The following is a 24,573-nucleotide window of genomic DNA, read 5'->3' on the forward strand; positions in this document are numbered from 1 at the left end:
CGTGGCTTTTGTCATGGTTGTAATACTGATTTACTTCCACCACAGGAACCAGGGTCTTAACTTAGTTCCTGAAGGAAAATTGATTTATTCTAGAAAATCAGAAAATGGAAGGGCTTGCCAGGAAGCTGGCAGAGTGAGGGCATAGGGTAAGCAGTGCCCACGCCTCTCAGTCCTAGAACCGTTATCTATTACAAACAAACTGTCAACTTTATGGAGAGACACTATTTCTCCAATCATTAAATGTTGCAATAGATCAAAAGGAAAAACAAAAATACATCACAAATACACTGTTAACACTTATTTTTAATTAGTAATTTACAACAATTCAAACTTCTTAAAAAATAATGGCTGCACTATTGGAAATACTTAATGCAGGAAAGCGTTTAGGATCAGACATGTAAGCTGTGAGGACTTTCACTAGCAGATGCAGTGCAGTCCAACTTTATGGTCCCTGGGACTGCCTCATGTGGGCTCAGGGACCATCCAACAGGAGGCCTATCCTCATTGCTCAACTAAACCCATAGTGGGTTATCAGCACAGGCCTCATCCCTCCACAATGCGACGCAGTGTGTTTCCCAGGCCGCCCTTGGATAACTGGAGGGGCGTCTTCTCCTCCTTGTTCTCAATGTAGATGCTAGCGCCATGTTCCACCAGCACTTTGGCTGCTTCCACACGCTCCTCATCGCACGCCAGGTGGCTGGTTCAAAGACACAAGCAACACAGGATTGTACATTTAAATGAAAATAATTTGGTTTTTGAATTTGTAATGTTACAACAATCTTCATTCCATTCAGCTCCACTGTATTAGGGAGGAGGTAAACATCTCAGAGACGGACACCTAGAAGTTAAAACAAATAATACAAACCTAGCTGCATGAATGGATACCACTAAAAGGCTAATGACAGAGTGATTTGAATTCAGATGAACTGACCCTTTATAAAGGTTTGTGTTGGTTGAAATGTGTTATAGAAGAGAAAGGTATTGGTGCATACAGTGGTGTGTTGCCCTGTGAGTCCTGGATGTTGGTTGAGGCGCTGTGTTTGAGGAGCAGCGTGATGAGGCGGGCGTTCCCCTTAGCAGACGCTCTGTGGAGGGGAGTGGACTCCCACTTGTCACTAGTGTTGGGGTCTGCTCCACTCTCTAACAACATCACAGCAATCTGTGAAGAGGGAACACTGTGTTACTCCAAAGTCAACCTGCTTTTAAATAGTCACTTCCCATTTATGCAACAATAGAAGCAAATTAAATTGTGTTTCAATTCCATATAGAATGCTAATTGCATTCAGTAAACATTACAATAACTCTCACAGTAGCACGTTTTTGCAGTGAGTAGTATACAAAACAACACAATGACGCAGCATGACAGTGATGCGCTCACGACCAAGACGCTTGCTTACACATCCCCATCATATAATATTACAACTATTAGCAGCAACAATATAAAAATGTGTCATCAAAATGTATTAATGTTTTAGGGAATACAACTTTTTTGTGTGACTGGTTGTAGTTTATCAGTAGCCTACATCAAGTAGTCCGACCCTTAGACCCTAACAACAGAGGATAAATAGTGGAACATGGGCCAGAACAGTTAGGTAGCCTATAGTTTACACAAATATTTTCAGATTGATTAAGCCACTTTGTTAACTTCCAGTGGCCTTATAAGTATTTACAATTTACATATTACATACTACCAACTGAGCTAAGGGCGCCCCCTAGAAAGAGGGTTTAATGACTTTGAACATGGCATTGATGATGGTGCCAGAGGGGCTGGTCTGAGTATTTCAGATACTGCTGATCTACTGGGATTTTCATGCACAACCATCTCTAGGGTTTACAGAGAATGGTCTGAAAAAGAAAAAATATCCAGTGAGCGGCAGTTGTGTGGACGAAAATGTCTTGTTGATGTCAGAGGTCAGTGGAGGATGGGCAGACTGGTTTGAGATGATAGAAAGGAAACAGTAACTCAAATAACCACTAGTTACAACCAGGGTATGCAGAATACCATCTCTGAACGCACAACACAACCAACCTTGAAGCAGATGGGCTACAGGGGTGGCCAACCTGCGGCTCTTTCATATCAAATTTCCATAATCATCATACTTTTTAATTTAAATTTTTTAATTTAATTTTTTTAATTATTATTATTTTTTAATGTATGTGTGTGTGCATGTTCGCAAACGTTTCATCCGGCTCTTACGTTCGTATCACATTTTGTGTTGATTATTTTGTGTATGTGTATGCCTGTTTACAAACGTTTAATTGAGGACGCAACATAACGTTCGCAAAACGTTTGGTGTGGACGCAACATAAAACTCCGAAACAGAGTTTATATTTTTTGTTTGACGTAATGGCAAGCTATTCTGCTTTATATGCCAGGCGTCATTAGCGCATTTCAAGGCTTCAAATCTTCAGTGCCACTTCAGCTCACTCCATGCTAAAAGTAAGTGCCACTATGCAACATACATAGTAAGAGAAAATCGCTATTGTAAATTGTTATATTTTTGTTTGTGGACTTGGCTGAACTGAGAGTTTGTGTGAGGCAGTGCACACAATGTTCATTGTTGAAAATGACTGGCCTGTCGTCTTAGTACTGTAGGAGTCCAGTTCTGTCATTATCACAGGGGCGGCCTTAACGATCTGGGGGCCCGTTTCAAGTCCTAGTTTGGGGCCCCCACCTTTTTTTTTTTTTTTTTTTAAATAAATAATATTTGTGCATGCTCCCCGCGAAAATAAAAAAGATTGTGGAATCCAGTTGGTTCATAGACGGATTATGAGATAATAGGCCCCTGTGCCCAGACTCTTAAAGGGCCCCCCCACTCCTTCCTATCCAGTCAGGTACACTGACTTTTCCGCACAGATACAGCGGGTGAAATAAGTATTAAACACGTCACCATTTTCCTCAGTACATATATTTCCCAAGGTGCTATTGACATGATATTTTCACCAGATGTTGGTAACAACCCAAGTAATCCATACATACAAAGATACCAAAACAAATACGTTCAGAAATTAAGTTATGTGTAATAATGTGAAATGACAAAGGGAAAAAGTTTTGAACACACTCACTGATATTTATTTAATACTTTGTACCAAAGCCTTTTGTTGGTAATGACAGCTTCAAGACACCTCCTGTATGGAGAAACTAGTCGCAGGCATTGCTCTGGTGTGATTTTGTCCCATTCTTCCACACAAACAGTCTTCAAATCTAGAAGGTTCTGTGGGCCTCTTTAATGAATCTTGATCTTCAGTTCTTTCCATAGATTTTCAGTGGGATTTAAGTCAGATGATTGGCTGGGCCATTCTAGCAGCTTTATTTTCTTTTTTTGAAACCAATTGAGAGTTTCCTTGGTTGTGTGTTTGGGATCAATGTCTTGCTGAAATGTCCACCCTCGTTTTTTCTTCATCACCCTGGTAGATGGCAGCAGATTTTGGTCAAGAATGTCTCGATAAGATTGCCTTTACCGTTTGCTGAAAAGCAGCCCCACATCATGATGTTCCGAACCTCAAAACTTCTCTGTTGGTATAGTGTTTTTAGGGTGATGTGCAGAGCTATTTCTCCTCCAAACATGGTGTGTATTATGGCATCCAAACTCTTAAATTTTGCTCTCATCTGACCACACTATATTCTCCCAGTATTTCTCTGGCTTTTCAAAATGTTGTGCAGCAAACTTTAAACAAACTTCAACATGCTTTTTTTCAGTAATGGAGTCTTGCGTGGCGAGCGTGCATACAGGCCATGGCGGTGGAGTGCATTACTTACTGTTTTCTTTGAGACAACAGTACCTGCTAATTCCAGGTCTTTTTGAAGCTCTCCACAAGTGGTCTGTCGTAGATTTAAATGGCTGTATTCACCAGAGCTGCTGAGCGTGTATATCTAAAGGTTGGGGTCACTGGTAAAGAGACGAAAACAGTCTATGGAAGGGTTTGTTATTGGAACTTGTTGTGATGAGACTACATGTCTATTTGCGAGTTAATAATACACCTGACACCCCACTCACACAGAGATATAAGACACTGGTTGGGGCTATCGAGAGTGCCATTGCGGCCTCAGCCTGCTGCTATCATGCTCCATGAAATCCTCTGTATGTCTGATGGATGCTCCTGAAATAAACCTTCCTGAAACACAATGATGAAGTCCAGCCTGTTCGAGTCTTTGTCAAGCCATGGGGAAGAATTTGGCTACTACAGGTCCTTGGCTCTTGGACAACTTTTCTGATCATTCGTTTCACTCCTCTGTCAGAAATCTTGTGAGGAGCACCTGATAGAGGCACATCTATGGTGAAATGATAGTCTTTCCACTTCCGTATTATGGCCCCAGCAGTCCTCACTGGAACATTCAGACGCTTAGAAATGCGCCTGTAACCAATGCCATCTTTATGTCTTGCAACAATGAAGTTGCAAAGGTCTTGGGACACCTCTTTGCTTTTACCCATCATGAGATGTGTCTTGTGTGAGACCTTGGAAATGATACCTTTTTGTAGGCCATGAGTTGGGACTGAACCAGCTGATATTATATGCACTGACAAGGGGCTGGATTGCTTTTTAATCACTGATAGACTTCAATTGTTGTCTTGGCTTTCCATGCCTTTTTGCACCTCCCTTTCTTAATGTGTTCAATACTTTTTCCCTGTGTCATTTCACATTATTACATATAACTTCATTTCTGAACGTATTTGTTTTGGTTTCTTTGTATGTATGGATTACTTGGGTTGTTAGCAACACCTGGTGAACATTTCAAGTCAATAACCCCTTTGGAAATATATGTACTGAGGAAAATGGTGACGTGTTCAATACTTATTTCACCCGCTGTACATACAATTATTGGCAAAAACATATTAAGGAAGTCAGTGTTTCCCAGATGATTTTGGGACACTGTGGGAGGGACCTGGTCCTTGTTGGGCAGTCCAGGGGCATTGCCCCCAGGAAGAAAATGTGTACTGTTTTAAAGTAAAATGCATCAATCTGATGCACTTTGAGAGGGAAATTTAGAGGCTATCAAATCTTGAGCTGCAGAAGGAACATTATTTTTCAGATTTTTCTTAAGCAGGCAGCAATCTTTGCTCTGCAACTGCAAAAACAGTAGATTGGTCTGCAGACCCATGTTATATGATGGAGAGACCCATTTCAACAGGTGGATAGCTACTTTTTATGAACAGAATTTACACATAGAACGTTTATTCCTGTATGTGTGTGGGGGCCTTAGAGGCCCCTCATGAAGCCCCTAAGACAGAGCTAATAATGCCGTCGTTTTGCACTTGCTTTTATATTTCTCCCCTACTAGTTGAGGGGCCCATGATGATTTATTTCCTTATAATTAAGCTATTCCTTTTTGGACCCTGTTATTGACATGAGTGACTGAGCTCTTTGACTATACGACATGTAAAGTTAATATTAGTATCTCTGGCTTAGGGCCCCCTTGAGCCCTTGTGCCCGTGCATGGGCCTGGTAGTGTGTACAAGCATTATTTATTTTAAAAATAATAATAAAAAATTCAATTGAAACGGGTGAAACATAGTTAAGGCCGTTACTGCATTATCATTTTGGTTGTGTGACATTTACAATAAATCTGGCTGAGCAGAGGTAGGTGTGTGTGTGTGTGTGTGTGTGTGTGTGTGTGTGTGTGTGTGTGTGTGTGTGTGTGTGTGTGTGTGTGTGTGTGTGTGTGTGTGTGTGTGTGTGTGTGTGTGTGTGTGTGTGTAAAACATGTGGCTCTTAGACCCTGTTTCCACCTGGCATTAACATCTGACTTTTTGAATCTGGTTACAAGTGGACAGCTCTCAGTCCGTGTGTTCCCACTTGTATTTTCAAATGTGACTTCTATGTCTACTTGTGATCGGATTCCATTTACCCGCGCTGTATTTAAATCAACACGTTCATCATTTCCGTTTGCATTGGTGTTTTTAACCGGTGGGGTTCAAACAAGTAAACATACAGGGCTGTACAGTGCCACAGTTTTAATCGCATTTGCTTTTAAAATGCATTACATGCGAAGATATTACCAGTCTAGGTTGACGAGATATGCTACTGTCTCATTTAGACAAGGAGGCGCGATGCACAACACTGCTTAGAGGGCTCTCGCCAAATGCGGGAAATATCATAGATAATATATAAAAGTAAAAACGCTTAGGCGAGTAAGTTATTACGCCTCTTTGGCTGGTGAAAGATGTGTGTTTGCGGGGCGCCTTTTCTAACGTCTTGTCACCACCACCAGTAGGCTACACGGGCGGCTTTCTGTATGAAGTTAAGATACTGTATGCGAACAGAATATTTCCTGTGCGCCTTCACATTAAAAGCCTGTTACTACCCAAACGCGAGTTGACTTTTATTCTTAAGCAGATAAGAACAGGAAGTAGTTGCCTTGCAGCTCTCCAGTCAATAGCAGCGATTTCCGTGTTTTCAGATTTACGCAGTGAAATGAAAACAGAGGAGTAAACTTGTCATTTGCAACTCGTTCATGAGGCTTCTATAAAAGCTGCATGAACGCCAGTGATGCATTTTCAACGTATTTCCGCCTGGGCAGGGGGCAGCAGTTGAGTAGGAGGTCCCTAATGTAGACACAAACCACATTCGTGTTTCCACTACCAAATGAATGCAGATACAAGCGACACAAGCGACGTAAACCACCTCCGAATGTGGTTTTTGTGATCCGATCTCAATGCGTCTTGAGAGTGTTCTCACCTGTAGTTAGAGCTGTATTCATGTGATCGGATCACAAAAACCACATGTTAATGCCAGGTGGAAAGGGGGTCTTAGTCTCTGACTGGTTGGCCACCCCTGGGCTACAGCAGCAGAAGACCCCACCGGGTGCCACTCCTGTCAGCTAAAAACAGGAAACTGAGGCTACAATTTGCAGAGGATCACCAATATTGGACAAAAGAAGATTGGAAAAATCTTGCCTGGTTTGATGAGTCTCGATTTCAGTTGCGACATTCAGATGGTAGGGTCAGAATTTGGCATAAACAACATGAAAGCATGGATCCATCCTGCCTTGTATCAACGGTTCAGGCTGGTGGTGTAATGGTGTGGGGGATATGTTCTTGGCACACTGTGGGCACCTTAGTACCAATTGATCATTGTTTAAACACCACAGCCTACTGAGTATTGTTGCCGACCATGTCCATCCCTTTATGACCACAGTGTACCCATCTTCTTATGGCTACTTCCAGCAGGATAATGCACCATGTCACAAAGCTCAAATCATCTCAAACTGCTTTCTTGAACATGACAATGAGTTGACTGTACTCCAAAGGCCTGCAGAGTCACCAGATCCAGGCATGCAAACTCATAAGCCATGAAAAAGGTGAGAAGTCCGAAAACAAACACCGGTAGGGGGGTCTGGATGTTAATCTGCAGTGACAATCCGCCAACCGCAGCCGTTAACCAGCATGCGCATAAATCAATGCAAATGGCTGTAAAACAACGGTTCGCAAACTCTGTGAATTTATTTAAAAAGTGATTCACATAAACCGAGTAGGCACTAGGGTTGCCACCTTGGATTTAAGAAAAAAAGGGACACTTGATGTTTGGGGCGGAGGGATCGGCCATTATTAGGCTACCAGTTCAGACTGACCAGTCTAATGACCTATAATAACCATAAACACCTACAGTGCTTTTTACAGTAGGATATATAAGGAGACTGAGGTGGGAACCCTGTACCTTGTAGGGTGGTCCGGGGGAATGCTCCCCCGGAAGAAAAAAGCATGCACAAGCATTATTTATTAAAAAAAAAAAAAAAAAAAAAAAAGTGGGGGCCCCACACTGGGTCTTGAAACGGGCCCGAGATCGTTGAGACCGCCCCTGCCCGCTGCGCTTTCTCTCTGCCCAGCCCCGCTCGCCTCTCCATTGAGAATGCATTAGTTCCGCTCGCGCTGTCAGCTGGCCGCGCGGCTTCGCGTTGGGCTCCCCGTGTGAAGTGACGGGCGGAGGATCCCACGAGCGCGCGCATGCGTTTGACGAGCAGCACGGAAGCGAAAGTTCAAAGGGAGTGCGCCCGCTTGTTGTGCCGCCTGACAGAACGCTGCACCTGCTCTCTGCCCGCTCGCTTCTCCATCTCTCTGCCCGCTCGCCTCTCCATTGAATGTATAAGCAGCCGCGACAAGGACTCCCGTGTGCAACGGCCATGGCCGGCCATCGGACCCCCCCCCCCCCCCCTCCACCCCCAAAAAATATTTTCTCAACGGATCTCCACGAATCACACAAGTGGCCAATTTTGATTTCAAAAAGGTGAATTTCACCAAAAGGTGACGAGTTTGCATGCCTGCAGATCTCAACCCAATAGAGCCCCTTTGGGATGTGGTGGAACCAGAGATTCACATCATGGATGTGCAGCCGCCAGATCTGCAGCAACTGTGTGATGCTGTCATGTCAATATGGACAAAAACCTCTGAGGAATGTTTCCAACACCTTGTTGAAGGTATGCTACGAAGAATTAAGACAGTTCTGAAGGCCAAAGGAGGTCCAATCCGGTACTAGCTAGGTGTACTTAATAAAGTGGCCGGTGGGTGTACATTGTGTTGTGTGAACTGTGTTTCTTCACTCAAGGGGGTTTACCTACAGACCACCCAAACTGAAGTGCATAGGGAGGTGCATCAATCCCTTCAGTATTTAATGCACTGGACTATTAACATAAAGTCTAGCATCTAAAAGCAAGGGGCGGATCCCAAAGTTTAGCAGAATATGGTTTCTTGTTGTGTGTGTGGTAGGTTTGATGACAATACACAGTTCAACTGCAAAATAAACCAAAATACACAGAGAAGAGAATAGTCATGGCAGAACAACAGACCAGAGGCCTGTTTCAGGTAGCTGGTTTTGAGGCCACCCAGAGTTTGTTCGCTCTGAGTTAGTGGAAACTCTGGGTTTTCCGTTTCAGGTAGCAGGTTCAGCGCAACTGAGAGTCAGTTACTGCGGCAACATACGCCGTGGGTCTAACCTGCTCGGGAGGTGGTTAGACCTACCCTGAGTTTGTTACGCTGCAGCTCCGACTGAAGAAAGAGTCACTGTTACAAGAGTCACTGTTACAACGCGTCCCTGTACAGTTTAAAGCAAAAACAATCCATAGAAATCTCCATCGGGATGTTTTTATCATGTACTGATGATTTTACGTTTGATCGATCATTTATCTGATCAGTAGCCTTGTTCTCAGCCCTCGTTCGTTCCTATGGCAGCCACCTTACACATCGTGAACATGTTCTACATTCAGATTAATAAACCTATTTGTATTGCATGTAGGCCTATATCATTCTTTTTTTTATTAATAGGGATTTTTTAACGTCTGTGCCACTGAACAGATTTATGTCAGGTTATTATAGTCGGTATTATAGCTTGCAGTAGGCTATTTTAGCTTGCCTACATAATAGGGGTGGGAATCTCTTGGCACCTCACGATTCGATTCCGATTCCGAGGTCAACGATTCGATTCAAAATCGATTCTCAATGCATGTCGATGCAATTTTTTTACGTACATACTCATGTGTGATTTTCAAAAATATATTTATATACACATCTGAGTTTGCTACTCAGAGTTTGCTAATCACTTCCTACTTTTGTGATGATCATTAAAGACAATCAACAGATGAATATTGTAATTAGAGAAAAAGCTTTTCTTGTCACAAATATGACTTTCTATGACCAGTGCAATAATCAATGCAGCTTGCATTTCAACACAATATGGAAGTGTGTAAAAACTAGGGCTGTCAAACGATTAACATTTTTAATCAGATTAATCACAGGATTCTGTGGATTAATCACGATTAATTTTACCATTCGAAATATGCCCGAAAAATTCAAATTTTCTCTATATATTGTTGTATGAACGGAAAGATAAAGGACAGAAGGTGGATATGCCTGTACATTTAAAATTAGTGTTGTTATTAATTAAAAATCCAAATGATGGTTTTAATACTGAAAATAAATTTAAATCAAACTAAAATATATACCTACCACACCATAATTCAATTGGTCTGTCTCGTTACTATGTCTTTGGGCAAATATAGGCTATATAATGGCATTTATTTGGTGAATCTATAGGTTGTGCATTCTTGAATACAACTTGATTACAGTCCTCTCTCTGTGTGTGTGTGTGTGTGTGTGTGTGTGTGTGTGTGTGTGTGTGTGTGTGTGTGTGTGTGTGTGTGTGTGTGTGTGTGTGTGTGTGTGTGTGTGTGTGTGTGTGTGTGTGTGTGTGTGTGTGTGTGTGTGTGTGTGTGTGTGTGTGTGTGTGTGTGTGTGTGTACGCTAGGGTTGCCGGACGGGTACGCGAAATGAGTCAGTCTAGGAGCACCGGAAATTGGCCACGGGACCCGTCCTCCCGTTTTTTAAGTTTTTTAATTATTTTAATTCATTAATAGTGGACTTTACTAATAAAATATACTCTCGCCATCATGGCCTTTTCATAAGGGAGGCTTTTGACATGTCTGGTAATACATTTTCAATGACATGCGAGTGGAGAGAGACGCACTACCGTTCTACAGACGTGGCGACAAGAGGCCGCACTAAACTGCTGTTACGTCTGTAACGCAGCTATAATGACATGCGAGTGGAGAGAGAGAGAGTCCGCAGTTCTACAGACGGAGCGACAAGCGGCCGCACAGCTAAACTGTCACGTCTGTGCTCCTCTCTCTCTCACACACACACACACACACACACACACGCGCTGGCAGCCTGGCACAGCTGAACAGTGTTTTACTTTTCTCTCCTCAATGAGATGGTGATATTCACCATTCTTCTGTATTCAAGTCAAGATTGTATGATGAACATAAAGCAGCCTGTTTCTTTTGCTGCTTTCTCTTGTAGCGACATGAATCTAATGAGATGAAACAGCTGGAGCATGGCTGTTCGCCCCGTTCCTTCCACCAAACACTAAAGTGAAACCTAGACCTAATCCACAAAGTAGACATTTAAACCAAACCAAACTGAATAACTAATCCACTTATTAACTAAACAAATGTTAACAATATGAGCAGATATTTAACAGCAGCGTCACAGGGTTGTAAACAAAAGTTGTTTCCATGGTTACCGCACAGCGTTTCCTCGCGGAGCCTCCTATCTCCACCGGTCGAGTGCACAGACAGTCTCCTCCCGTCTGAAAACGCCTTTAGATGACTTAACTTTTAATGCCCTTAGTTCATTCTAGAGCTAGCATCCAGTCTGCCCTGGGCTTATGAGGCTATAACGTGCCCAATAAACCACTCGGCCGAGTACGTGGGTACAAAATAAAGTATTAAAAAGGCACTTTCGGTTTAATGGGAATTCCCGGGAGGAGGCTCTTTTTTCCCGGGAATTGAAAAGGGTCAATTCCGGAAATTTTCGGCAACCCTAGTGTACGCGCGACCACGTCGTAGGGGACTGTTCATTTGTACCAGGAAGCCGACGTTATGTTGATGTCTACTCACACACACACCTCTGCAAAACTGCAGACGTTTGTGTCCTCGCGGGCTCTGAACAGAGCGGACAATGTTTCTCCTCCTGTTGCTCCCGACATCAACTGTCACCCGCGGCAAAAATTAATCACTCTGCGTTAACGCCATCATTTTGACAGCCCTAGTAAAAACTAAACTGATTCAGTTTTATTTTCTTTCTACTCTTGTGAATCATGTTTCTATAGGATTTCTATTCTATAATTATTACTCTCCACCATACTTATTCTTCTGACTTCTTTTTATTCTTCCTCAAATTTCTAGCTGCTTCTCCTCCCACACCGTTACACTCAGACATGCAAAAAATTCACACAACGTGCGTCCCCACCCCACGGGGTGTGCTATTATACAGTTTTTTGAATTTCCGCTAGGGGGCGCTGTAATGAAGTCCTGACTGAAAGAACTTTGAGAGGCCACGCCCCGCACACCGTAACTCCGATTGACTTGAAATTTCTCACACAGGTGTATGTTAGGGTGCTCTACAAAAAAGCCTCTGGGACCATATAAGTCCGCCAGGGAATATTTCCCGCTAATTGGCATAAACTGAAAAACAGGGTGTTATCCACAACTTTCTGAAATTTTACTGTATCAACACCAAATTTCTCGTGAAGCCCCGGGGGACTACAATAAACATACCCGTAAAAGATTATTAGGACAACTTGAAAAACATGGCCGCCATTGACCAAAAACATTACGCATGGGCGGGGCCTATCCACAAATTGGCCATAACTCCTTAACCATAGGTCCTATCATCATCAAACTTGCTGGGTATGTACAGCTCATGGTGCTCTACAATATATCCTCTTTACGGCATTAAGCTCCTCCCCTTTACCACGTTAGGCTCCTCCCATTTACCACATCAGGCTCCTCCCATTTACAACAGTAGGCTCCTCCCCTTTACCACATTAGGCTCCTCCAATTTACAGCATTAGGCTCCACCCCTTTACCAAGTTAGGCTCCCCCTTTACCACATTAGGTTCCTCCCCTTTACAACATTAGGCTCCTCCCCTTTACACCATTAGGCTCCCCCCTTTACCACGTTAGACTCCTCCCCTTTATCACATTAGGCTCCTCCCCTTTACCGCGTTAGGCTCCTCCTCTTTACCACGTTAGGCTCCTCCCCTTTACCACATTAGGCCCCTCCCTTTACACAATTAGGCTCCACCCCTTTACACCATTAGGCTCCCCCCTTTACCACATTAGGCCCCTCCCCTTTACACCATTAGGCCCCTCCCCCTTTACCACATTAGGCTCCTCCCCTTTACCACATTAGGCTCCTCCCCTTTACCACATTAGGCTCCTCCCCTTTACCACATTAGGCTCCTCCCCTTTACAGTGTTAGGCTCCTCCCCTTTACCACATTAGGCTCCTCCCCTTTACAGTGTTAGGCTCCTCCCCTTTACCACAATTAGGCTCCTCCCCTTTACCACAATTAGGCTCCTCCCCTTTACCACAATTAGGCTCCCCCCTTTACCACGTTAGACTCCTCCCCTTTATCACATTAGGCTCCTCCCCTTTACCGCGTTAGGCTCCTCCTCTTTACCACGTTAGGCTCCTCCCCTTTACCACATTAGGCTCCTCCCTTTACACAATTAGGCTCCTCCCCTTTACACCATTAGGCCCCTCCCCTTTACACCATTAGGCCCCTCCCCTTTACACCATTAGACTCCTCCTCTTTACCACATTAGGCTCCTCCCCTTTACAACATTAGGCTCCTCCCCTTTACCAAGTGATAGGCTCCTCCTCTTTACCACATTAGGCTCCTCCCCTTTACCACGTTAGACTCCTCCCCTTTACACAATTAGGCTCCTCCCCTTTACATTGTTAGGCTCCTCCCCTTTACATTGTTAGGCTCCTCCCCTTTACAACATTAGGCTCCTCCCCTTTACCATGTGATAGGCTCCTCCTCTTTACCACATTAGGCTCCCCCTCTTTACCACATTAGGCTCCTCCTCTTTACCACGTTAGGCTCCTCCCCTTTACACAATTAGGCTCCTCCCCCTTTACACAATTAGGCTCCTCCCCTTTACACAATTAGGCTCCTCCCCTTTACAACATTAGGCTCCTCCCCTTTACCATGTGATAGGCTCCTCCTCTTTACCACATTAGGCTCCTCCTCTTTACCACATTAGGCTCCTCCTCTTTACCACATTAGGCTCCTCCCCTTTACCACGTTAGACTCCTCCCCTTTACCACGTTAGACTCCTCCCCTTTACACAATTAGGCTCCTCCCCTTTACAGTGTTAGGCTCCTCCCCTTTACAGTATTAGGCTCCTCCCCTTTACCACATTAGGCTCCTCCCCTTTACCACATTAGGCTCCTCCCCTTTACCACGTCAGGCTCCTCCCCTGTACAACATTAGGCTCCTCCCCTTTACAACATTAGGCTCCTCCCCTTTACAGTGTTAGGCTCCTCCCCTTTACAACATTAGGCTCCTTCCCTTTACCTTTATAGCCTCTCGGACCATAGGGGTCAGCCATGATTATTTTTTTCGCCGACATTGCCCAAAATGTTACGCAGGGGCGGGGCTTATTAACAAATTGGCCATAACTCCTTAACCATAGGTCCTATCATCATCAAACTTGCTGGGTATGTGTCCCTCAAAGCTTATCGAGATTAACCCATAGCCACAAATGTCACCTGACTCTAATTGACTTGAAATCGATTACACTTGTACAGCTCATGGTGCTCTACAATATAGCCTCTCGGACAGTTTTTTTTAATTTCCGCTAGGGGGCGCTGTTATTAAGCCCCGACTGAAGAAAGTTTGAGAGGCCACGCCCCGCACACCGTAAGTCCGATTGACTTGAAATTTCTCCCACAGGTGTATTTTAAGGCCAGGACACACCAGCCCGAAAATCGCCGTCGTAGAGTCGATAGGGGGTCGGGAGACGAATCTGTTTGGTGTGTGCCGTAACGTCGGCCGACGTAGAGGTCGTCGGGCTTGTTTTGAGCCTGTCGCCGCCGATTGAACATGTTCAATCGGCGGCGACAGGCTGGCCGACCGTCTTTCATTTGGAGCAATTTGATTGGTGGAGGGCTAGCGAATCAGTGAAGCCCGGAAGTGAGGCGGGTAGCACAAACAGCTAACAACAGCTAGCCATCGTTTTAATGTGTTTGTTCGTTTCGTTTTGAGAGTACTCACATGCATCAACCCTTGTTGACTGCTCGACACCATGCTCGACACTCTCTGCTAAAAATTGTGCTCTTATGGTCCATAAATATAAATACGTATTTCTATCTATGTTTATGCTCTAGAGAGTTGTCCCATCATTTCCGGCTTTCGTATTTTTTCGGGCCACAATACAGATTAGCGCCGCCTGCTGTTATGGAGACATTACGTCCCGCGCAAGCAACAGAGCGTACGGAAAGTCAGCAGTCAGTTTGGTGTGTTCTCTGGCCGCGACGGGAAGCCTGGAGCTTCCTGAAACGGCCGACCCCATTTTTTGCGTAGTCGGAACAAGTAGAAACAAGTCGGACTGGTGTGTCCTGGCCTTTAGGGTGCAAAACAAAAAAGTCTCTTGGATCATTAAAGTCAACCTGGAAATATTTTCGGCTAATTAGCATAAACTGAAAAACAGGGTTTTATCCACAGCTTTGTCAAGTTTTACTTTATCAACACCAAATGTCTCACGAAGCCCCGGGGGACTATGACGCACGTCTCCCAAAAATATTAGTAGGACAGCTTGGAAAACATGGCCGCCATTGACTAAAACGTTTATGCAGGGGCAGGGCTTAATAACAAATTGGCCATAACTAATTGACCATAGGTCCTATCATCATGAAACTTGCAGGATATGTGCAGAAGACATGTGGTAGCATGGCCCTCTAAGCTTGTCGAGATTAACCCATAGGGGCCCCCACAAATGCGAAAACCATCATTCAAAAATGCAATGTTTGACAGGCCACGCCCCTTTCCCCCTGACTCTGATTGACTTGACATTTCTTACACATGTACGGCTTATGATGCTCTACAATAAAGCCTCTTGGACCATAGGGGTCAGCCATTATTTTCTTTCTTCCCTAACTTACATGACCTGAAATACAGTGAAGTCACATTCACTCTGTGGATTTCCAACCTATCATCACCAAATTGTATACACAGCATCAGAGGACGGCCACAACTCGGGACTGGAGTTCGGAAAGCCCGCGGCGGGGATTGGCGGCCTGCGCAGGGCTGCCCGTACTTTCAAAATCTCCGCGGGATTTTCTAGTTTTCTTTGTCATTTCAACACATTGTGCAAAAAGTATGGCTTGGAATTCAGCTCTCATACAAAAACGTAAACAGACACAAAGCCAGTGCAGGTCATATGGGTTTGCTGCTCTCAGCCCTTTTGTCGCCTTTTAACAACTCGCACTTGTGTGGTGTGCATGCGCAGTGGTGCAGGAAATACTAATATTAAATACTAGTAAAAATTCGAAATCGTTCGAGAGAGAATCGCGATTAATCGGAAAATGGAATATTTTTCCCACCCCTACTACATAATACAGCGAATATAAAACACTGTCAGCAATACTGTGCGGCGCCAGCTTTTTTGCTGCTGCCGATATGCGTAACTTAATTCTTAAAATTGACTTGCTTCTCATACGGAAGCGTAATGATTCTATTGACAAAATGTTCCCCCCGGTTTTTTCTGAATTGCCGAGGTGATTAGATCAGAGTTATGAGATAATATCCCCGTTAATTCTTTTCCATACCATAAACTCATTCGTTAATATTTCTTACTCTAGTGGAAGGAAAGGAGAAGTTTTTTTTCTTTTTTTTGAGAAGTGGAGAAGTGGGAGGATCAAGCATTTGTTTCTTCTGTTTCCATGGTGAATCATGTTATCAGCGATCCATTGACGATGGCTTTTACGCACACACTCCACCCAGAGTGAACACGCTCAGAGCTGATTGACCCAACGCTGATCCACTGTTCTGAAACCCAAAACCCAGAGTTGCTCATCTCTGAGTTGAGCAACTCAGAGCGCAGGATTAAACTCAGAGTTTGTAAAACCTGCTACCTGAAACAGGGCTCAGCTACTTGCTTGACAACTGATAATATATGAAATACAAAAACTTGAAAACAATAAATCCTATTTTTCAGGGCTTCTGACTTTTTGTTTTGTTTAAAAAGGAGAAGTAAGTGATATTGTTTTGTTAATATACGTGTTAAATCACTCTATATTCATACAGAAATCACTTAAACAGTACGTGCAGTTCATAACACAAGTCTCCCAGTCATTCAGCTTTGCAGTAATTGCCAGATAACATTTGGAGCATCCCGCTCGTTTTAATCCAATCAGGAGACGAGCGCTATAAAGAGGCGGGTCTCTGTGCCCATGAACGATGACTCGCTGCTCTTCATCGTGGCACTATCTGACAAGGATGGCTGTGTGTTCATGTGGTGGTGACGTAGGGACGAGGGAGGGGACTGCTAACTGCAGTCACTGACAGGAAGTTAGATAAAAAGGACCATATCACTTACTGAACCTTTAAATATTTATAAGAAAGTAATGATATTCTACTGAAGGAATCAGAGGCAACTAGGGACAAATGTCCTTATGTAGACCTAAGATAAAAAGGTAGAGTTTCCCACGTATAGCATTTCATGCTTAAACATGTGATAAAAATACTGCCAGGACAGGAGGCATTTCCCGACCAATACAGATGCTTCTTATCAAATGATCCACCACTGTTACTTCAAACTGGGAACCTTACCTCATATCGGTCTTTGGAGGCAGCATAGTGCAGAGGGGTGCATCCATTTTGATTGAGTGAATTGAGTTGAGCTCCTTTGGAGATGAGAGCCTTCACTATGTCCTCTCTGCCTGCAGACGCTGCAATGTGAAGAGGGCTCCACGAAGCCTGGGAGGGAACACAACACAGTCAACAAGTGATTGGAGGTTAGAAGATCTTATCCTCAATCACAATACTGATCATTCATCATGGTCAATTCACATTATCGCCACTAGGGACTACAACCCCAATTCCAAAAAAGTTGGGACGTTATGTTAAACGTATATAACAGATAAATGTGATCATTTGTTAATCCATTTTCACATGCAGTCAAGTTGATAACAATACAAAGGCAATATATTTATGTTTTACTCTTGTCTATTCCATTGTTTTTCTTAAATATATGCTCATTCTGAATTTGATGCCAGCAACACATTTCAAAAAAGTGGGGACAGGGACATTACAAGATTGGGAAAGCTGTAGAATGTGCATTACTCACACAACAGTGATTCTTTAATGATAAAGTGAAATTGAAGGGGATAATTGTGCTCCAGACATTCTTTGCTTAATCCCTAATAACATTTACAATTTTATATATTTTAATTTTTAAACATAACAGCAGTTACTATTGCTAGACGGTCTTGTGTATTTTTCTTTCAAAATGTCAACCATTAATGTCCTCAGTTCCCAAACACTTCCTCAGTGTTGTTAAAAGAAAGGGTGATGTAACACACTGGTGAACATGCCCCTGTCCCAACTTTTTGGAAACGAGTTGCAGGCACAACATTTAAAATGTGTGTATAGTTACAACAAATAATAAAGTTTATCAAAACAAAAACATATGATGTGTTTGTACTGTTTAATATTGTAAGTGGAAAAAGATTAGGAAATTATCACATTCTGTTGTATTCATATTTTACATAATGTCCAAACTTTTTAGGAATTGGGGTTGTATATTGATTTCCTGATTTATCTTGAATTGCTTCATGTTTTGTTTCATACCTATAATATCCTAAACATGTCACCATCGCTTGATTGTTCAACACTAAAACAAGATGCATGTCCTATCTGTGGTGCAATAAAATGTGTTTCCTCACAACATAAAAGGTAAAGATATTACAGTAGGCCTATGTTTAAGGAGTCTTATTATTTTGTCATCATTGTAGCTCATTAAAAGACTGACTATATGAATGAAATGAACGATTTTACAATAGAAATCCTTCAGAAACTCACTGATTTAAAACAATATATAAACTGCAAGTGCCAATACAAAGAACCTGGGTTTAAGGGGTGAACGAGTTATTTCTATTCTACTCTGAGCTCAGTTTACTGTTAAACTTGTTGTAGTATAAGGGCTGCACTCAGATAGTAAAGGGTGAACATCGATAGTATTTTCCCTCCACCACCACAATAGTGGACAAACATACTGCGTCACACTTTGACTTTCAAGGAACATTTGAAAACATGTAGTTTTTTTAAATATAGAAACCAAACCATTTTCTGCCTACATCATCTTGCAGATTCACTTCAACTCCCAGGTCGAGCAGAAACTCCACGACTTTGGTGTGTCCCGCGGAACAAGCCCAGTGCAGGGCTGTTCTCTCGTCCTGAATGATACAATACACCCGGTGAACATTAGGGGAAGACATCACTTTGCGTTTGTTGTCTTTAGTAAAACATGAATCTCTTACCTGGTCCGTTTTACACGCGAGCGTTTTATCTGACAGGATGCACTGTTTTAACCTGTCAAACTGGCCCGTGTACGCGAAGTTACACACCTCCACATTAGAGACAGATCCCTCCATTATTTAAATACACTTTCAAATGTCAAACAGATTATGATAACAGCACAATGGGAAATGCTTTAGGTTTGTTTCGTTTTAGATTTGAACCGAATGGGGGGAATGACTCAGGAAATAATATGACCTCTATATCCGCATTAGCTCATTTTTTTCTCTTCAAAATAAGTGGCATCGCCAGAAAATTACAGTCATTTGCCATATTCTACGTTGTATTGCTGAGCAATTACAAAACGTGGAAAAAATATTCACGTGCTTGGAGCCACGCTATCAGTTCGGACTTTTCTTCTCTTTTTTTTACACAAAAAAACGAAAGTAGCCTACAAAGCTTTTATTTTGACAACTCTAGATGGTGCATGGAGGAAGTAATAGAGGCGCTAAAATGGCTGCGCTAGCTGCTAAACGAATTTAAGCTAAAATAAACAACTAAAAGACACTTCTATTGTCGCTAGAAGAGATATCACACAATTTTTCTCGAAGCAGATTATTTGTATTCAATCCATTTATCTCTTATGGCGACCACACTGGTGAGTCTGAATATTTCGCGGCACTTTGTTGAAATCAAGTCTATCTTGCTATTTTCCAATGTGCGCCTCTACACTGGTGGATTCATCGTAATTAAGCATTAATGAATGATTTTTGTCCCTAGGATTTCAGGACTCATGTCGACCAGTCGAACAGATATTCAGAGGAATTCGTCAACATTTATTACGACTGCATGGACAAGAAAAGGAGGGTTAGTGATGGGAAAACAGTACTGCAGTTATTATCAATCATTTGAATTGTATCAAGGGGTTCGTAACATTCTTAAAGGACATTGAATGAATGAATCTAAATATAAGGCCTCCTTAATTGGTATTAAAATGTCTTTAACGAATCGTTCAAAAGTTGTGGGAACTTGATTTTATAAATCCTTTTTTTTTTCATTTTGAGGGTTGCCATTACATAGCTTGCCCACCAGAGAGCAGTGACACATTTCATTTTCAACTGTAAAATGTCGTACTCAAAGTGATCCATAAATGTGTGTTGTGTATCCGAAAATATAAATACAAGTGGATATATTTCAATTTCTATATTTGTATCATATGCAGAACACATACAGGAGTTGGCAATGGAATTCTTGTCAGAAGTGTATTGAGGTCAAGAGTTCAAATATCAATAGAAGGTTGGCTTCCAAAATCAAGCTGGGGTCCAGCTGTTGATCATATTCCCTGCATTCCAAATCACATACTCTTTCTTTTTACTACACTACATACTAAAGTACAGAACAGTTTTAGGGCCACAGGAGAGAAGAAAAAATCAGATAAAGATTTTTTTTTTCATTATGTCGAGAAATGTCAAGATAAAGACATAAAGATAAAGAGTTAGTGGGGCATTTATGTATTTTCAGCATACTACAATTGACGTGCATGTATTGGGATTGGGACATCCTAAATCTTTTTCTGGCGTACTAAATAGTAGGGAAGTATGGGTATTGGAACGCAGGGATAATCTTCTGCTCAGGTAAAGGTCCTTGATGTTGTTAATGATTTGCTGGTGTGTTGTGTCTCAGAACCTGACGCGGCTCTACCTGGACAAGGCTACCTTAGTGTGGAATGGGAATGCTGTGTCTGGACAGGATGCTCTGGGAGAGTTCTTTGAGTCTCTGCCTTCAAGCGAGTTCCAAGTTCACACACTGGACTGTCAGCCGGTTCATGGTGAGTGAAGCAATCCAAGTGTCAAAATGGATTCATGTGCTATTAGTGATTACAACATGTACCCTGCGTTCCAAATCACATACTCTTTCTTTTTACTACAGATGCGTATTAGGGCTATAGGAGAGAGAAAAAATCAGATAAGGAAGTTTTTTTTCATTATGTCAAGAAATGTCAAGAATAAAGACGAATACTCCAAAATGCTTTTGGAGTTAGTGGGGCATTTATGTATTTTCAGCATCCTACAATTGAATTGCATGTATTTGGACATCCTAAATCTTTTTCTGGCATACTAAATAGTAGGGAAGTATGGGGATTGGAACGCAGGGATTGTTTCGACCAAACAATCTGATTTGTCAACAGTAACTTTAGGATGTGCTCAAATCAGCATGACAGTATGCGTTGGTCCTTCTAGATGAGAACAACCTTCCCCTCTAACGTCAAAGCCCCGCACCTCTCTGGGTGAAAACAACCGCTGTCAGTTGACTGGCGGTCAATACACATTCTGAGGTTATTGTCAAGCAGATCAAAAGAATAAGAATACAATAAAATGTCATATTTTTGTTTCCTCAAGTAGCCCAAACAAGATGGCCAGACAGCTAGTTAATAACATGGTGTCCTCTTGAGATCAACAACGATATAGAGAAAGTGAAAGTAATAGGTGATTGGTTGTCCTTCCAGTGAACCAATGAGCCCACTCAATGTCAGAGATGTATACTATCTATGGTCCAGAGCTGTGTATCCTCCTGATATCTAGAACTAGCTTTTCTCTTAGTGTTCAGCATGCTTGATGGAAATAGCTAATCTTCATTTGAAATCATTCTTGTTGTTTTGACGTACAATAGACCACACAGCAGCATTTGTTTTTTCGGTTGAAAAAGATAGATGAGGATTTTCTCAAACCAGCTTAAGTCTACTTTCATCTCTCCAATTTGGTTCAGGCAGGAGAGGGAAACAGCTATTGGCCAGTTAGTTAGTTAGGGCCTTGGCTATAGTTAACATTTAGAATAGGAAACAAAGAAGAAGAACCTTTTCAGATTGACCATAGCTTGTGGAGACCTTCTCTGGATAACAGGAACCTGTGGAGCAATAGACTGGGAGACAGCAAAGAAAACCCAGAGCTCAGCCCCTCACCAGCTCAGCGTCACCTGCTACACAGCCTTCACAAACAGCTGCTTCAACAACTGGAGTTTAACTGGCAGTATGCAAATTCATTTCTAAACATAATGCTAATATAATATACACTCACACAGTCACCGGCCACTTTATTAGGTACACCTTGTCCACCTCCTTTGGCCTTCAGAACTGTCTTAATTATTCGTAGCATACCTTCAACAAGGTGTTGGAAACATTCCTCAGAGGTTTTTGTCCATATTGACATGATAGCATCACACAGTTGCTGCAGATCTGGCAGCTGCACATCCATGATGTGAATCTCTGGTTCCACCACATCCCAAAGGGGCTCTATTGGGTTGAGATCTGGTGACTGTGCAGGCCTTTGGAGTACAGTCAACTCATTGTCATGTTCAAGAAAGCAGTTTGAGATGATTTGAGCTTTGTGACATGGTGCATTATCCTGCTGGAAGTAGCCATAAGAAGATGGGTACACTGTGGTCATAAAGGGATGGACATGGTCAGCAACAATACTCAGTAGGCTGTGGTGTTTAAACAATGATCAACTGGTACTAAGGTGCCCAAAGTGTGCCAAGAACATATCCCCCACACCATTACACCACCAACCTGAACCGTTGATACAAGGCAGGATGGATCCATGCTTTCATGTTGTTTATGCCAAATTCTGACCAGGCAAGATTTTTCTACTCTTCTAATGTCCAATTTTGGTGAGCCTCTGCAAATTGTAGTGGGGTCTTCTGTTGCTGTAGCCCATCTGCTTCAAGGTTGGTAGTTTTTTTGTGTTCAGAGATGGTATTCTGCATACCCTGGTTGTAACTAGTGGTTATTTGAGTTACTGTTGCCTTTATATCATCTTGAACCAGTATGCCCATCCTCCACTGACCTTTGACTCCAACAAGGCATTTTACCTCCACACAAATGCCGCTCACTGGATATTTTTTCTTTTTCAGACCATTCTCTGTAAACCCTACAGATGGTTGTGCATGAAAATCCCAGTAGATCAGCAGCTTCTGAAATACTCAGACCAGCCCCTCTGGCACCATCAACCAAGCCATGTTCAAAGTCATTAAAACCCCTTTCTTCCCCATTCTCTTGCTCAGTTTTAACTTCAACAAGTTGTCCCGTCCAGGTCTACATGCCTAAATGCATTGAGTTTCTGCCATGTGATTGGCTGATGAGTAATATGTGTTAACAAGAAATTGAACCGTTGTACCTAATAAAGTGGCCGGTGAGTGTATAGGCTTAGGCTTTAATAATATGGAAATTGTAAATACTTATAAGGCCACTGAAAGTTAACAAAGTGGCTTTATCAATCTGAAAATGTTTTTGTTGATAGTTTCCATTTTCTAAATGTAAACTATAGGCTACCTAACTGTTCTGGCCCATGTTCCACTATTTATCCTCTGTTGTTAGGGTCTAAGGGTCGGACTACTTGATGTAGGCTACTGATAAACTACAACCAGTCACACAAAAAAGTTGTATTCCCTAAAACATTAATACATTTTGATGACTCATGTTTATATTGTTGCTGCTAATAGTTGTAATATTATATGATGGGGATGTGTAAGCAAGCGTCTTGGTCGTGACCGCATCACTGTCATGCTGAAATGATGTTAAAGCACAACTTCTCCTGTAATGTTTCATTCTCTTGAGTTGAGAACTGTGCCAATGCTTAGCAGAGAGCATGTGGAGCGTGTTAGATCAACCCTGCGTTCCAAATCGCATACTCTAATCTCTAATCTAGTTAGGATGCAGTAGGCTACAATTGGGACATACTTTTACTTATGTATTTCATCATAACATTGCACCATGATCTTGCCTCTTGCTTTTATATCCGCCGCATCCCCGTTTGTTTTCATATGAAGGCTCCGTCAATGTGACGTCACTTCAGGTTCGCACTGGATTATGGGTAAGAATCGGCAAAATAGAAAGTATGCGATTCGGAACGCAGGGTATGTGTGAAGGTTGTTGAGGTGAGCTTCTCTATGAATGTGCTGTTGTATTGAGGCTACAGTAACCAAGCATCCATCTATCTATCCTCTCTTCACCCACAGAACAAGCGGTCCAGGGCCAGACTACACTGCTGGTGGTGACTGGTGGCACGGTCAAGTTTGAAGGGAACAAACAGCGCTTCTTCAACCAGAACTTTCTGTTAACGGCTCAGGCCTCCACCAACAATGACCAGCCTGTGTGGAAGATCGCCAGTGACTGTTTCCGCTTTCAGGACTGGAACAGCTGAGGCTCCTCCCACATGAACACTTAGTGATAATCAAGGAAAAGCCCAGATGCCTCTTCTTTATTTCTATGTTTTTTGTTATAAAATCAAAGTCATAAAACACGTGATACAAAAAAGATGTTTTATTCTTGAAATGTTCAACAAGGCCTGTGATCATAATGGAGTAATAAATAGAAATAGGATCACCATACAACCAACCGTAAAGTGACCGTCAATGTCCTTCAAGTTTTAATGATGAAAAAGATCCATCAACATGACAACACCTGGAAAAATACATAGAAAACACTCCAATAATAAAATGAACGGACTTAAACAAACTCCAGATAACTATATATACCGAGTTGTACAGTAAGCTGTTAACTGAGGTAAAGTATGCAGTTACAGTATGCTTGTTTTGACTAGCTAAATGCTAAGAAGCATTTTGGTAGCTAAGCATGCTTTGTCTTATAAATAAGATGCCACAAGAACCTTTCACAGAAGTGCTTGCTAAGCATACAATCCACTATTAAACAATTTCATATATTACAACTTTTGCTTTTTACTTTCCTGAGTCATTTATAAGTTGAAACATTTTGGTC

At 42.4% G+C, this 24,573-nt stretch overlaps 2 protein-coding genes across 2 annotated transcripts; one reads left to right on the forward strand and one right to left on the reverse strand.

Annotated features, from left to right (window-relative positions):
* Positions 1 to 352: 352 nt before the first annotated feature.
* LOC307256672 (uncharacterized protein) lies at positions 353 to 19,033 on the reverse strand. Its single transcript, XM_080035727.1, has 5 exons — positions 18,824 to 19,033; positions 18,641 to 18,739; positions 17,115 to 17,261; positions 993 to 1,159; positions 353 to 697 (listed from the first exon to the last, which is right to left on the reverse strand). The coding sequence occupies exons 1-5, from the start codon at positions 18,935 to 18,937 to the stop codon at positions 544 to 546; spliced, it is 681 nt and encodes a 226-aa protein (XP_079891853.1). The 5' UTR covers positions 18,938 to 19,033; the 3' UTR covers positions 353 to 543.
* A 280-nt stretch (positions 19,034 to 19,313) lies between these two features.
* nxt2 (nuclear transport factor 2-like export factor 2) lies at positions 19,314 to 24,012 on the forward strand. The gene is made up of 4 exons (XM_080035608.1): positions 19,314 to 19,458; positions 19,581 to 19,667; positions 20,484 to 20,628; positions 23,814 to 24,012. The coding sequence occupies exons 1-4, from the start codon at positions 19,444 to 19,446 to the stop codon at positions 23,996 to 23,998; spliced, it is 432 nt and encodes a 143-aa protein (XP_079891734.1). The 5' UTR covers positions 19,314 to 19,443; the 3' UTR covers positions 23,999 to 24,012.
* The last annotated feature ends 561 nt before the right edge of the window (positions 24,013 to 24,573 follow it).

This window comes from Ammodytes marinus (genome assembly GCF_949987685.1).
Source record: "Ammodytes marinus genome assembly, chromosome: 10".
In the NCBI taxonomy this organism is placed as follows: domain Eukaryota; kingdom Metazoa; phylum Chordata; class Actinopteri; order Uranoscopiformes; family Ammodytidae; genus Ammodytes; species Ammodytes marinus.

Bases quoted from the DNA above. Each gene is read 5' to 3' on its own strand.
- LOC307256672 (XM_080035727.1), bottom strand. From the start codon at position 18,937: ATGGAGGGATCTGTCTCTAATGTGGAGGTGTGTAACTTCGCGTACACG. The intron at 1,160-17,114 runs GTAAGGTTCCCA...CCCTCTTCACAG, and splicing joins CCTCCAAAGACCGATATGAG to ATTGCTGTGATGTTGTTAGA. The intron at 698-992 runs GTATGCACCAAT...TCTTTGAACCAG, and splicing joins TCACAGGGCAACACACCACT to CCACCTGGCGTGCGATGAGG.
- nxt2 (XM_080035608.1), top strand. The intron at 19,668-20,483 runs GTTAGTGATGGG...GTTGTGTCTCAG, and splicing joins GCATGGACAAGAAAAGGAGG to AACCTGACGCGGCTCTACCT. The intron at 20,629-23,813 runs GTGAGTGAAGCA...CTTCACCCACAG, and splicing joins GGACTGTCAGCCGGTTCATG to AACAAGCGGTCCAGGGCCAG.